This window comes from Chiloscyllium punctatum, chromosome 8, assembly GCF_047496795.1.
Source record: "Chiloscyllium punctatum isolate Juve2018m chromosome 8, sChiPun1.3, whole genome shotgun sequence".
NCBI lineage: Eukaryota > Metazoa > Chordata > Chondrichthyes > Orectolobiformes > Hemiscylliidae > Chiloscyllium > Chiloscyllium punctatum.
Window position 1 is genome coordinate 69,753,711 of NC_092746.1, and position 13,381 is coordinate 69,767,091.

Consider the following 13,381-nt stretch of genomic DNA (forward strand, 5'->3'; position numbering starts at 1 on the left):
GGTGGGGGGTGAGGGGCACAGGATTTTATGGAGCCCAAAAGACTGATTATTGTGATGTGTATCTTGACTTGGTAGGTGGGATGCAAACCTTGATTTCCTGTTGGGGATTGAGATGCAGTAAAACTGTTGATAGTGTATTTGCAGGGTATAGACATTTGCAAAAGCTGGCACTCCCAGATATAGTTGCATTACCAGACTTTCCTGAGGATAGAGCATGACCAGGACAATAATCAGAAGCCACAAGGGACAAGACAAGCATTCTGCTTGGGTGGAGGAGCAGGGAGAGAAGGGCTTTCAACAGGTGGTCATATCCAGCCAGGATGTATTGGGAGCAATTCGCTCACTTGGGACACAGTGAGAAACAACGTGCAAGACATTTGGTCTTCATTAAGAAGATCTGAAATCTACCAGTTATACAAATCACAACTCCAAGCTCACAACAGTTTGAGGATTGCATTTCCAGGGCTCTGAGGATGAACCAGTTGATGACTTTTCATCCATTGAACCAGTGTCCCAAATGAGAGAGTGCATGCCGTTTAAATGACTAATTGTTTAACAGCTATTGCATTATTTTTGCCAAATTAGAGATTCTGTAAAAAGTCCTTAGTTGTCACCAAAAGCATATGGTCAGACAGGTTAGTATTCATTACAAGAGTGTTGAACTTCCATCAGCATTTCCCAATCAGTCACCATTCATTCCATTTCTATGAGATATTCATAGATCTTCCAACTTTCAATGGCAATGATCATGATTATACCTGTGAAAAATGTTTTTTTTCTGTTTATTGTTGTGAAGAAACAGCATATTCTTAAATTTATTTGATGATTGAGCAAGTTTAAATTGAAATGCCATGCAGTGAATTCTCAGTTGAAATGTTTTAGATTTTGAAAAGCTTTGCAAAATGCAGTCTGTTTTAATAAAAGCTCAGACATTAGATACAAAAACACATTATTCAAATGTTATGACAATTCCTATAATTTTTTTTTACACCTGAAACAAAATTGAATGTAAAGCATTAATGCTTTATATGATGCTTAAATTAGCTGCATGAAATTTGTCATATCCAAATATTCATAATGCCCAACTACAATAAAAGTAATACATAGAAAGTCATGCTCCAAATGCTACGATGTTATATATTCATTTGAATGTTTGGTATTTTATTTTTATCCAAGTAATATGATGACCAAAAGATTGATGATAAAAATTACACCCCATTCATAAGTTTAAAGATATAATAATAACTTTAAACCAGCTCTTTGGACTTATAGACTTGTGTGCACAATTCCAAAACTCCACACATTTAATTTAAAAAGCCTGAAATTCTGTGAAAAAAAAATTTCATTGGTCAACAAGTTAGAAGTTGTGCTGTCTGAATCTCATCCAGAACATTCCGGAAAGTCTCCACACTAACTTCTCCTTTCGGATGTTTCATGGCAGCACGCTTCCAGACTTCTTCAAATGTTTCCTTTGACATGTTCACTCCAACCTTACAAAATATTCTCTTAATCTGAAAAAATATAAATGGAAATAGGAAACGTCAATGCATTTTCAAGCCCATTTTTTAGATTGACCGATTGCAAAAGAAAGCTGACATTTTGTTGATAATTAAAAATTGGACAATCTGTAATGATCTATTAAGAAGAAAATCTAATTGGCATTTGCACTAGATAAGACATTCACTCAACAAAATAGAGAGACACTCTATAATTTAGAGAGCCTAATTGTGAAATCAAACAATTCAAGAAATCAGTAGTTTACAACAGCTAATGGTTAAGATATTGCATTGGGTGAAATAGAATGTACTAAGTGAAAATCTGAATGAACAGCAGATCCACCGAACTACTCTCAGCATAAAGAATTTGAGTAAATGAATTAACTTTTCTTGACTGAAGCTCAATTATAGCAATAACAAGAGCAGATATTTGACATAAAACATCACATTAAGTTTCTACAAGCTTATTCATCCAGTTGTACAATCTGTAGTAAACTGTACACTCGGTAGAATGGAGCAGCAACTTATTAAATTTGACAAATGTGTTGTTTTCTAAGAGACTGTTTATAAAGATTTTACATTGATTCCCATAAATGAAACACGAGAACAGGAGTAAGACTGCTAGAATGCAAGGCTGAGTCAAGCTCCTATAACATTTAAACTATGCTTAGATATTCACTTAAGTTGCCATAGCCTTCAGGGCTATGGGCCAAGAGGTGGAAAATGGGACTAGTGTAGTGAGAATTTGACATCCAGTATGGACATGATGGGCTAAATGGTCTCCTTGTGTGCTGTAAATGTTTATGAGACATGTACCACATTCATCAGGTTATGGCTTATCTGAATCGCAGATCTATTTACCTGACTTAGATCTATACACCTTTATGCCAAACAAAATTTCAATTGTTACTGAAAAATAATGGCAAGCTCAATTTTAAAAAGACCCTACATTGATTTTGAGAGTTCTTCTGATTTTCACCAGCCTTTGTCTGTATAGGTTGTCCTGCTATAACGCAATAGTTGTGTTCCTCTGTAACCTCGTGTATTGGAAAAATGCTATAAAAAATCGTGCTGTAGAAGATCGCTAATAGAAATTCGCGATACTCATTCAGTAGAAAGTTTGAATTATCCAAACATTGTCGACTATTTGAGTCGAAAAGTGTAGTGCTGGAAAATCACAGCTGGTCAGACAGCATCTGAGGAGCAGGAGAGTCGATGTTTCGAGCATATGCTCTTCTTCAGGAATGATGAAGAATTTACGCTCGAAAGGTTGACTCTCCTGTTCCTTGGATGCCGCCTGACCGGCTGTGCTTTTTAAACACCTCTCTTTTTGTACAATGAAAGGAGGACCTGGGGACAGTCAGTGTCAGTTAGGAGAGTGAGAAATTACATTTTAGGGCACATTTAGCATTTAGAAGAAACTGTTACATCTTTTACATGTATTGTATTTTCCAATGTGAATTGTTTTCATCCTCAGGTTGTTTACCTCACATTTTGTAAAATGTTTAGTTTATTAGAATCACAATGAGTGAAACATGCTGCATGCGGACAAATTGAATATCATTGCAAATTCTGGTAAATTCAAGTTGAAATATTTTGTAATTTTTTTTAAACAAACTTTATGAATAAAGTAATTTTTGGGATAATAAACATTTGCTGCTTATCTGCTAAATACTTAAGGTCTATTATATTTTGAAGGTTTAAAGTAGAACAGGGACGAGTCTTAAGATTAACAAAATGCAGAAAAAAGGAAACAAATAACTGAATTGATCCAGGACAAACATGTCTGTTGGAAGTGTTTGCAGCTCGAGTTTATGAGCTTAAGGATAGGAAGCCGAAACTGCAACACATCAGGGAGGGGGAATGCCTCATGGATACTTTGTACATGGAGACAGTCATATGGATAGCAAGACTTTCCAAAGGTGTTTAAAAGAGGAAAAGAGTATGTAAAATGAGTGTCTGCCTGCTCAAGAGCATTACCAAGGATTTATAGTAGATAATGAAGAGATGGCAAATGAAATGAACAAATATTTTGCTTCTGTTTTAATTTTAGAGGATACAAAAAATTCTATTAAAAGCTGTATATCAAGAGGGAGAAGGGAGAGAGACAGAGAGAGAGAGAGGAACTTGATGAAATTACAATCACATTGGAAGTGACCAACTGAACAAACTGATAGATCTGCAAACTAACAAGTCTGTTAGCTTGCACCTGTTGGCTTTCATACTAGGGGCTTAAACGATCTCTAATGAGGTAGTAGATGTGTTGCTCTTAATTTTCCAAGATTCCCAAGATTCAGCAAAGGTTCAAACATATGGGAAAGTAGCAAATATAGCACCTCTACTCAAGAAAGATGAGGGAGAAAACAGACATTTACAAGCTAGTTAGCTTGATGTTGTCATATAGAATGTGTTAGAATTGATCATTAAAGAAATTACAGGTGAGGCTTAGAAAAACTCAATCAGAGTATCGAAACCCATTCAAAAGTAATCTGGAAGAGTCAGCATGGTTTTTTCTTAAAGGAAAATCAAGTTCATTAAAGGAGTAAGAGGCGTGTGTTTCGGAGTCTGAAGACACTGTCCTTGAAATCCTAGAAGTACTGTCCTTGACTTTCCAGCAGGTATTTGAAAGATGCCATTGAAAAGCCTACTGCACAAAGCAGGAGCTCATGGTGTGGGGGTAACACATTACACTTCGGTCATATAGGACACTAGTGAGACCATGTCTCAAATACTATGTGTGGTTGGAGGCTAATCAGTGGACGTTATAATAGATTAATACCTCGGGTGAGTGCATTGTCTTATGAGGAAAGCTGGACAACAAACTAAGTTTGATTCTACTGGAGTTCAAAGAGTGAGGGTTGACTTGATTTTTTTTTTCTTCATTCCTAGGATGTGGCCATCACTGGCTAGGCCAGCATTTATTGCCCATCCCTAATTGTCCACAGGCCAGTTAAGAGTAACCCACATTTCTGTGGGTCTTGAGTTACATGTGGACCAGACCAGGTAGGAATGGTATTAATGAACCAGATACATTTTAGTCATCATTAGACTCTTAATTCCAGATTTTTATTCAATTCATATTCCACCATCTGCCATGGCAGGATTCAAACTCAGATCCCCAGACCATTTCCTCGGTCTCTGGATTAACAGTTCAGTGGATAGTACCACTAGGCCATCACCTCCCCTTATTAAAGTACATAAAACACTGAACGGTTTCAATATTGTACTGATAGTGGACAGAGAAAGGGTGCTTCTTTTTATGAATGAAAAACTACTTTAAAATTGTGCCCCCCCCTCCCCCTTTTATGACAGAGAAGAAAGTTTTCTCTCTGAGGGTTGTCTGGCTTTGGACTCTCTTCCTCAGAAAGCAGTGGAGGTGAAGTCAATGAATATTTGTAAGTGGTGGATAGGTTCTTATTGTACAAGAAATAAAGATTATTAGGGGAATATGGAATTCAAAACACAAACAGATCATCCATAAACTGACTGAATAGTGGAGCAGGTTCAAGGTGCCAAATAGCCTATTTCTGCTCCCAACTTGTTTGTTGTTTTTGTTAATAAGAATTGCTTACTGATTTCAATGCTAAGTTAAAACTTGTGCCTTTTATTCTGAATTCTCCTATCATAGGAAACAGTGAGGGAGAGTTAATGGCCACTCACTGTATAAGGTGAACATGCTGCCTTCTGTATTCAACATAAATAGGTCCATGGGAAAATTAATATTTACTTCCATTTACATTGAACTACACCCTCAGCAAATTAAGTTTTCAAAATATTGTACAATGTAGGCTGAAGCTTGGATCAGCTTGGCTGGAATTCCATCTGGACTAGTTGACTTGCAATGTTTAATTTTGCAGAGCTCTTGGAAGACTCCCCATGGTTGGATCACAGGAAGTTTTCTCACCAATAAACATCAGTATATGGAAAAAGCCCATATCAGCAGCAATATCTGGGAAGTACGTTTTACTGACATTGTAATGGAGAATGACTGAAACTCATTAGACCAGTATCTGGAGGGCAAGCCTTTCTATTCCACTTTCAATAAGCAAGGCGAAACAACCTCAGTCTTCTACCCATTTTAATAAACTTGTGAACTTTTGCTATACTCATGTGAAAGATAAATAAACAGACAGCACAGCAGACAATGTACTTGAAAATGCGATATCATTATCGCCCCATACTTCCTTACTTTTTTATGTTTATTTCTCTTGCAATTAAGAGTAATTTGCCAAAGCCTTCACCCTACAGAAGCTCACTTCTCTAGTTTCACCAGCATGACACACCACAGGGCAGTTAATGGGTGACAAGGACTATCCACTGACCACATGGTCCATGACTCTCGTACATAATCCCATGTAAATGCACATAAGTGAAGACATGCTGCTGCACAAAGTGAGAAAAGGAGGCAACTGAAGTGCCTCAACAATGCTTCTTCTGCTTGGACAACAGTGGGAAGTGCTGCAGTAATTGGCAGAACTCATGTCAAGATCCATCTTGGTACATCACATGGTATACATAACCTCACCATCATAAGGACACAGTTCTTGTCAATAGCTACTTGGCTATCAAGTGAGGAACTGGGGAGAAGAGAGGACAGGAGGAGGAAGAAATGTTAAGGGACAGAAAGGACAAATCAAACACTTTCTGACCAGGCTGTTCACGATGAACTCTAACAAGTGTGGTGATGCAGGGCTGTTTTTTGGAGTGGAGGCCTATTACCAACGGTGTGTTGCAAGGATCGGTGCTGGCTCCACTGCTTTATGTCATTTATGTAAATGATTTGGAAGTGAACATAGGAGGAACAGTTAGTAAGTTTGCAGATTACACCACAATTGGTGGTGTGGTAGACATTGAAGAAGGTTATCCTAGATTACAACAGGATCATGATCTCATGTGTCAATGGGCCGAGAAAGGGCATGTGGAGTTTACTTTTGATAAATGTGAGGTGTTGCATTTTGTAAAGACAAACCAGGACAGGACTTATACACATAATGGTGGGGCCCTGGGGAATACTGCCAAACAAAGACACCTTGGCATGCAGGTTCGTAAGCTCCTTGAAGATGGAGTCACAGGTATACAGGATCGCAAAGGTGTCTGGTACACTGGCCTTTACTGATATTGAGTATCAGAGTTGGGACATCATGTTGCAGCTTACAGGACATTGGTGAGGCCACTTTTGGAATACTGCATTCATTTCTGGTCTCCATGGTATAGGAAGGATGTTGTTAAACTTGAAAGGATACAGAAAAGATTTAGTAGGATTTTACTGAGGTCAGAATGTTTGAATTAAAGGGAGAGGCTGAATAGGCTATGGCTATTTTCCCTGTAGTGTCAGAGGATGAGGGATGGCTTCATCTAGGTTTACAAAGTCATGAGGGGCATGGATAGAGTGAATACCCAAGTGTTTTTTTTCCCAGTGTAGGGGAATTCAAAACTAGTGAGCATGGGTTTAAGGTGAGAGGGGAAAGACATAAAAAGGATCTAATGGGCAACTTTGTCATGCAGAAAGTGGTGAGTGTGTGGAATGGGTCGCCAGAAGTCATGGTAGAGGCTGTCACAATTACAACATTTAAAAGGCATCTGGATGGGTACATGAATAGGAAGGGGTTAGAGGAATATGGGTCAAATGCTTGTAAATGGAACTAGATTAAATTTAGGATATCTGGTCAGCATGGATGACCTGGACCAAAGGGTTCGTTTCCATGTTGTCTAATTCTGTGAGTCTAAGGGAGATGTGAGTGAATACAAATTCAATTCCTGGTTAACCAACAGTCTCACACTTTGCTTCCCCTGTCTAACTCACCTTCACAGTGCCATTTCCACAAAGCTCCACAGAAGATACACTTCAAACCAGATTTATGAATGAAATCATGCCATAGCATATACAGTCGTAAACTACTCATCCTGTACATTCTCTTACTTTGAATTCAACATGTGTTTACCTGGTGGACTGCTTCTACACAATACTATCACAGTCTGCCTGGTAGAATGCTGCTGATCATCAATGGGGGAGGTTACGGGGCTTACAGCAATGCTGGGTTTTAAGGGTGAGGTCAAGCAATGAATGCCAGATAAGAATATTGATTGATTGAAATTTTGGTGGATAAATGATGAGGGTTTTGGTGCAATGAGCTGCCTATAAGGCTTGTGGTATAGCAGATGGAAAGTGATATTTGAAGAAATATTTACTGACCTGTCTGAGGTCACTGAATTTCATATGACATTAGATCATGGCTACTTTCCTTGACTTGATAACTTACTGTTCCCAATGCCCTATGAGAGTTTGTCTAAAGGGCTTCCTGATCCTAAGTACGTATAAAACCTTGCTCTCGCTCAGCACCTCCTCCAACGAGGCTTCAAAAGGAAAGTCTTGAAGCTTGCATTCTGCCATGTTGTGTCATAATTCAGCATTCTCCTTGCTCAAATTCTCTTCTGCAACCATTTCCCACACCTGCTCCAGTCAGAATGTGCTTCCCATTTAAGAGGTGCAGGCTGATTTGAGTGATGCTTCCTGCTCCTGGCATGCAGTTACCAACAGAACAAATAGTGCAGGTGTACACTATTACTAGTTAAATAAGTAAAACAGTGCAAAACAGTGCACACCAGCTGCATCAGAAGGAATGGACCAGGTTAATAGTGCATCACAATTGTTTTATGGCCTTATCAAATGCTGCAATCACAGCGTTATTTCGAAATGCTGTATCAAATTCCTGACGTGCATTCCACATAGTGAAGCTTCATTCTAATGGTATAAGATTCATAAAATCTACTCACTTGTAGATATCCTATTCAGATTTAATCTCCGTTCACTTTGAATTTACTTGCTATTAGACAGGATAACATCTGAATATAGTACTGAAGAAGGGTCAACAGGACTCAATTTTCTCTCAACAAACAATGCCAGACCTGCTGGGTTTCTTCAGCAATTTCAGTTTTTATTTGTTTCAGCTCTCCAGCATCCACAGTTTTATCTAAATATAGCCATCTCTTTAATTTCTGATCAATGCAGAAAATTATTCAAAACTTTCTTTATTTATGTTTTGCCCTTGAACTAGGTTGAGAGAGTTAAAAGATCATTGTCAATGATTTACCTCTTCCTTGGATCTATCCATAAACATATCCTTCTCGAAAACCTCCCTCTGGGCAAACACAGAAGGATTTAGCAAGGCAGAAGCAGTTGCTTCATCACCATAGTTAGTTGTATCACTGATACGACGAAAGCGAGGGGCTGCCAAATCAGTGCGTATTGTAGGTAAACCATAGGTTTGATAATCTGTCCAGAATAAAACATTTGATTATCACATCAAAGAAATTTTAAACAAACTCATATTTAAATAATAGATCTACACTTTCCAAGCAATATCATTAAAAGGAATAGTAATTCATTTCTCCACCATATGGTCATTGGATATAAGTTCATAACTTTCACAGACCATAACAGTACAGCACAGGAACAGATCCTTCGCTCACCATGTCTGTGCCAACCATGACACCGTTCTAAACTAATCCCACCTGATTGCACATGGTCTGTACCCTCTATTCTCTGCTTGATCATGAGCCTGTCTAAATGCCTCTTAAACATTGCTATTGTATTTGCTTCTACACCTCCCCTGGCAACATGTTCTAGGCAAAAACAATGACTGCAGATGCTGAAAACCAAATACTGGATTAGTGGTGCTGGAAGAGCACAGCAGTTCAGGCAGCATCCAACGAGCAGTGAAATCAACGAGAAATTGGGAATACTTTCTCCGCCTCCGCCGTATCTGCTCCCAGGAGGACCAGTTCCACCATAGGACACACCAGATGGCCTCCTTCTTTAGAGACCGCAATTTCCCTTCCCACGTGGTTAAAGATGCCCTCCAACGCATCTCGTCCACATCCCGCACCTCTGCCCTCAGACCCCACCCCTCCAACCGTAACAAGGACAGAACGTCCCTGGTGTTCACCTTCCACCCTACAAATCTTCGCATCAACCAAATCATCCACCGACATTTCCGCCACCTCCAAAAAGACCCCACCACCAGGGATATATTTCCCTCCCCACCCCTTTCCGCCTTCCGCAAAGACCGTTCCCTCCGTGACTACCTGGTCAGGTCCACACCCCCCTACGACCCACCCTCCCATTCTGGCACTTTCCCCTGCCACCGCAGGAACTGTAAAACCTGTGCCCATACCTCCTCCCTCACCTCTATCCAAGGCCCTAAAGGAGCCTTCCACATCCATCAAAGTTTCACCTGCACATCCACCAATATCATTTATTGTATCCGTTGCTCCCGATGTGGTCTCCTCTACATTGGGGAGACTGGGCGCCTCCTAGCAGAGCGCTTTAGGGAACATCTCAGAGACACCCGCACCAATCAACCAAACCGCCCCGTGGCCCAACATTTCAACTCCCCCTCCCACTCTGCCGAGGACATGGAGGTCCTGGGCCTCCTTCACCGCCGCTCCCTCACCACCAGACGCCTGGAGGAAGAACGCTTCATCTTCTGCCTCGGAACACTTCAACCCCAGGGCATCAATGTGGACTTCAACAGCTTCCTCATTTCCCCTTCCCCCACCTCATCCTAGTTTCAAACTTCCAGCTCAGTTACTGTCTCCTTGACTTGTCCGACCTGCCTATCTTCTTTTCCACCTATCCACTCCACCCTCTCCTCCTTGACCTATCACCTTCATCTCCTCCCCCACTCACCCATTGTACTCTATGCTACTCTCTCCCCACCCCCACCCTCCTCTAGCTTATCTCTCCATGCTTCAGGCTCACTGCCTTTATTCCTGATGAAGGGCTTTTGCCCGAAACGTTGATTTCGCTGCTCGTTGGATGCTGCCTGAACTGCTGTGCTCTTCCAGCACCACTAATCCAGTAACATGTTCTAGGCACCTTGAATCATCGAGTCATAGAGATGTACTGCATGGGAACAGACCTTTCAGTCCAACTCATCCATGCTGTTCAAATATCCTAAATTAATCTAGTCCCATTTACCAGCATTTGGTCCATATTCTCTAAACCCTTCTTATTCAAACGCCCATCCAGATGCTATTTAAATGTTGTAATTGTACTGACTTCTACTTCCTCTGGCACCTCATTCCATACATGCACCACCCTTTGTGTGAAAATGTTGCTCCTTAGCTCCCTTTTAAATCTTCCCCCTCTCACTTCAACCTATGCCCTCTAGTTTTGGACTTGGCTATTTACCCTATCCATGTCCCTCATTATTTTATAAACCTCAACAAGGTTACCCCTCAGCCCTACCATCATTTGAAAACTATTAAAGTTTCTCCAATCTCTGCTTATAGCTAATATACTGCAATCCAGGTAACATTCTGGTGAACCACTTTTGGACTTTCTCCAAATCTTCCATATCCTTTCTATAATGAGGCAAACACAATTGCACACAATATTCCATTTGTGGCCTAATGTAAGTTTTGTACAGCTGCAACATTCAGTTACGTTTTTCAGCTGTTCTCAGTTATTCATGATATTGCAGCTCTAGACAAGAAAAATCAAGCAAAAGCTTTAATAAAAGGAAAATATTTCCAACACTGGAAATTTAAAATGAAAACAGAAAATGCTCAAGATTTCAGCAGTAATTCTGAAGGTGCTTGACCTGTTGACCTAAAACATTTGTTCTTGACTCTCTCTCGTAAGCACTGTTAGACAGTTGGGTATTTCCAGCATTTTCTGTTTTTAGTCAAGCAGAAACGTTAGCTTCTTGTATCTATACAACGAAGCAGTTCAAACTAAAAAAAGTATTAATCATAACTAGAAATATTACATAGAATTATTTTTAAAAGAACTGAAAGGATTCGATTCTTAACTGTAGCTTCTCCTTTTTTAGCATTATTTAAAATACTTCCTACTTTCTTAATTTTTATTAGTCTTTTTGGATACATTTTCGCCTTCATCGCATCCTGCACTGAGCTTCATACCCATGACAGTATAAATCAGAAATCCACGAAGTTAGCCCCATAATATGCCATCCATTCAAATTAACAGAGGGGATCTATTCCCTCAGGTACATCGGAGGATAACGATGAAACTTTTTTTTAGAATTAGAATTCCTACAGTGTGGAAACAGGCCCTTCAGCTCTACAAATCCACACCGACCCTCCAAACAGTATCCACCCAGACCCATTTCCCCATATTTACCCCTGACTCATGCACCTAACCTATATATCCCTAAAAACTATGGGCAATTTAGCACAGCCAATTCACCTGACCTGCACATCTTTGGATTGTAGCAGGAAACCAGAGCACCCAGAGGAAACCCACGCAGACCACAGTGAGATCGTGCAATCTCTACACAGACAGTGGCCCGAGGCTGGATTTGAACCCAAGTCCCTGGCACTGTGAGGCAGCAGTGCTAACCATTGTGCCACTATACCAGCACTTTTTATGGATGTACAGAATTTGGACCCGGAAACATTCACAAACTAGATTTGAGAATTGTGGGCCAATGTATTACAAGAAAGTAGATTTTTAGAAAATGGTTTTGTGAAAGAATTGAGGAACAAATTGCCAGTGGTGCTGCTGGAATGGAATGCAACAGTTCTGAAAAAGAGTTGGAGGTGTTCCTGTTAAGGTAAGGCTGCAAATTATTAAGTCCAAAATCACTAGAAGGAAACTAATGGAAATTTTGGAAGAGTAAGCTAGTTGGATAAAAAAAACTCTGGAATTTCCAGGGGACTTCACCCCCATCTCCTGCAGTGAGACTAACAGACACCCTGTTTTACCGGTATTGTTTGCCGGTATGACATCTATCCAAGCACTGATTTGTCAGTTAGTTTCTTAAAGGATAATGGCTCAGTTAAAAGGTATTTAGATTTGATGGGGATGGTATTGTTCTGTATGCTGATAAGGTGTGGAAATGCAGTAATGGGGTTGAAAGGGTTGTTTTTAAATTTGGATACAACAAAATCACGGTTTTATGAAAGAATGAATGAAACCGTGTTATAGTAAATAACAGGTTAGTAAAGGGTTATGAGTGAACGAAGGCGAGCCTGACGTGAATGAATATAACGCGCTGGTGAGTGAGTTAATAAAGATAGCCTATAACACAATAGTCTCATAACACAATATCTCACACCAGCCTCCAAGAACCCTTATGACACATCTCTGATCTACTATAGGATACCTCCTTATTTCCAGACCTCAGTGAACATTGCCAACTATCATTACAATATTGCAACAAGGATCCACTACACTCAGGGATATGCATCCAGTTATGGACTGGACCAGGCTACATCTCCAGCCTGCATGCTTGGTGTCTTAGCACTCACTATCTGAATGCTCACAATATCCTTGCCTTGTTTTTTTCAACCTTGGTCCTCAGCCAGAGATACAATGCCCACAGCAGTGCTGTTTGGCTGTGCAGTTTAGTGTCAACACAAAGCCAGAAAGCATGTTTTAGTTGTCAGCAGTCTTCAGTCAAGTTGACCAAGACAGCCTTCCTTCAGGGGGTCCTGGCCCACGAAGTCAAAGGCAGTTTCTGATAGCAGTCCATGGTGAGTCACTGACTTGGGAAGTCCAGAGTATGGAGTCTCTCCTCATAAGGAGTGAGACACCAATTGCCGAGCAGCAAACCGTCATATCTTGACTCTTTCTGCCCTGTTGTAAAGTAAGAGGGAGGTATTAAGAGAAATGAAAAGTTGGTGACACAGGTATATTACTTTTGGTGCAGGTGGGGAGGTGTCACAAGTAAGTGAGTAGGCAATGCAGTGGATATACAAAGTTAGTGATGGCGGAGAGTTGGCAGTAGACAGAGTGAGTCAGGAGAAATATTGAAGGCAACAGTGACAGAGTGTGAGCCTTGTTGGGAGGAGGATGCAGTGGCAGAGACAGAGTGAGTGTGAAGTTCTGGATGTAAGTTTCCTCGCTGAGCTGGAAG

General features: G+C 40.3%; 1 protein-coding gene across 1 annotated transcript in view; it reads right to left on the reverse strand.

Annotated features, from left to right (window-relative positions):
* Nucleotides 1–995: 995 nt before the first annotated feature.
* The window catches only part of efhb (EF-hand domain family, member B), a 55,246-nt gene continuing 42,860 nt past the window's right edge, over nt 996–13,381 (reverse strand). The window contains exons 12-13 of the mRNA XM_072574964.1: nt 8,588–8,769; nt 996–1,511 (exon numbers count right to left, since the gene is read on the reverse strand). Of these exons, the coding sequence (XP_072431065.1) occupies nt 1,350–1,511; nt 8,588–8,769 (344 nt within the window). The 3' untranslated portion in view covers nt 996–1,349. The remainder of the gene's footprint in view (nt 1,512–8,587; nt 8,770–13,381) is intronic.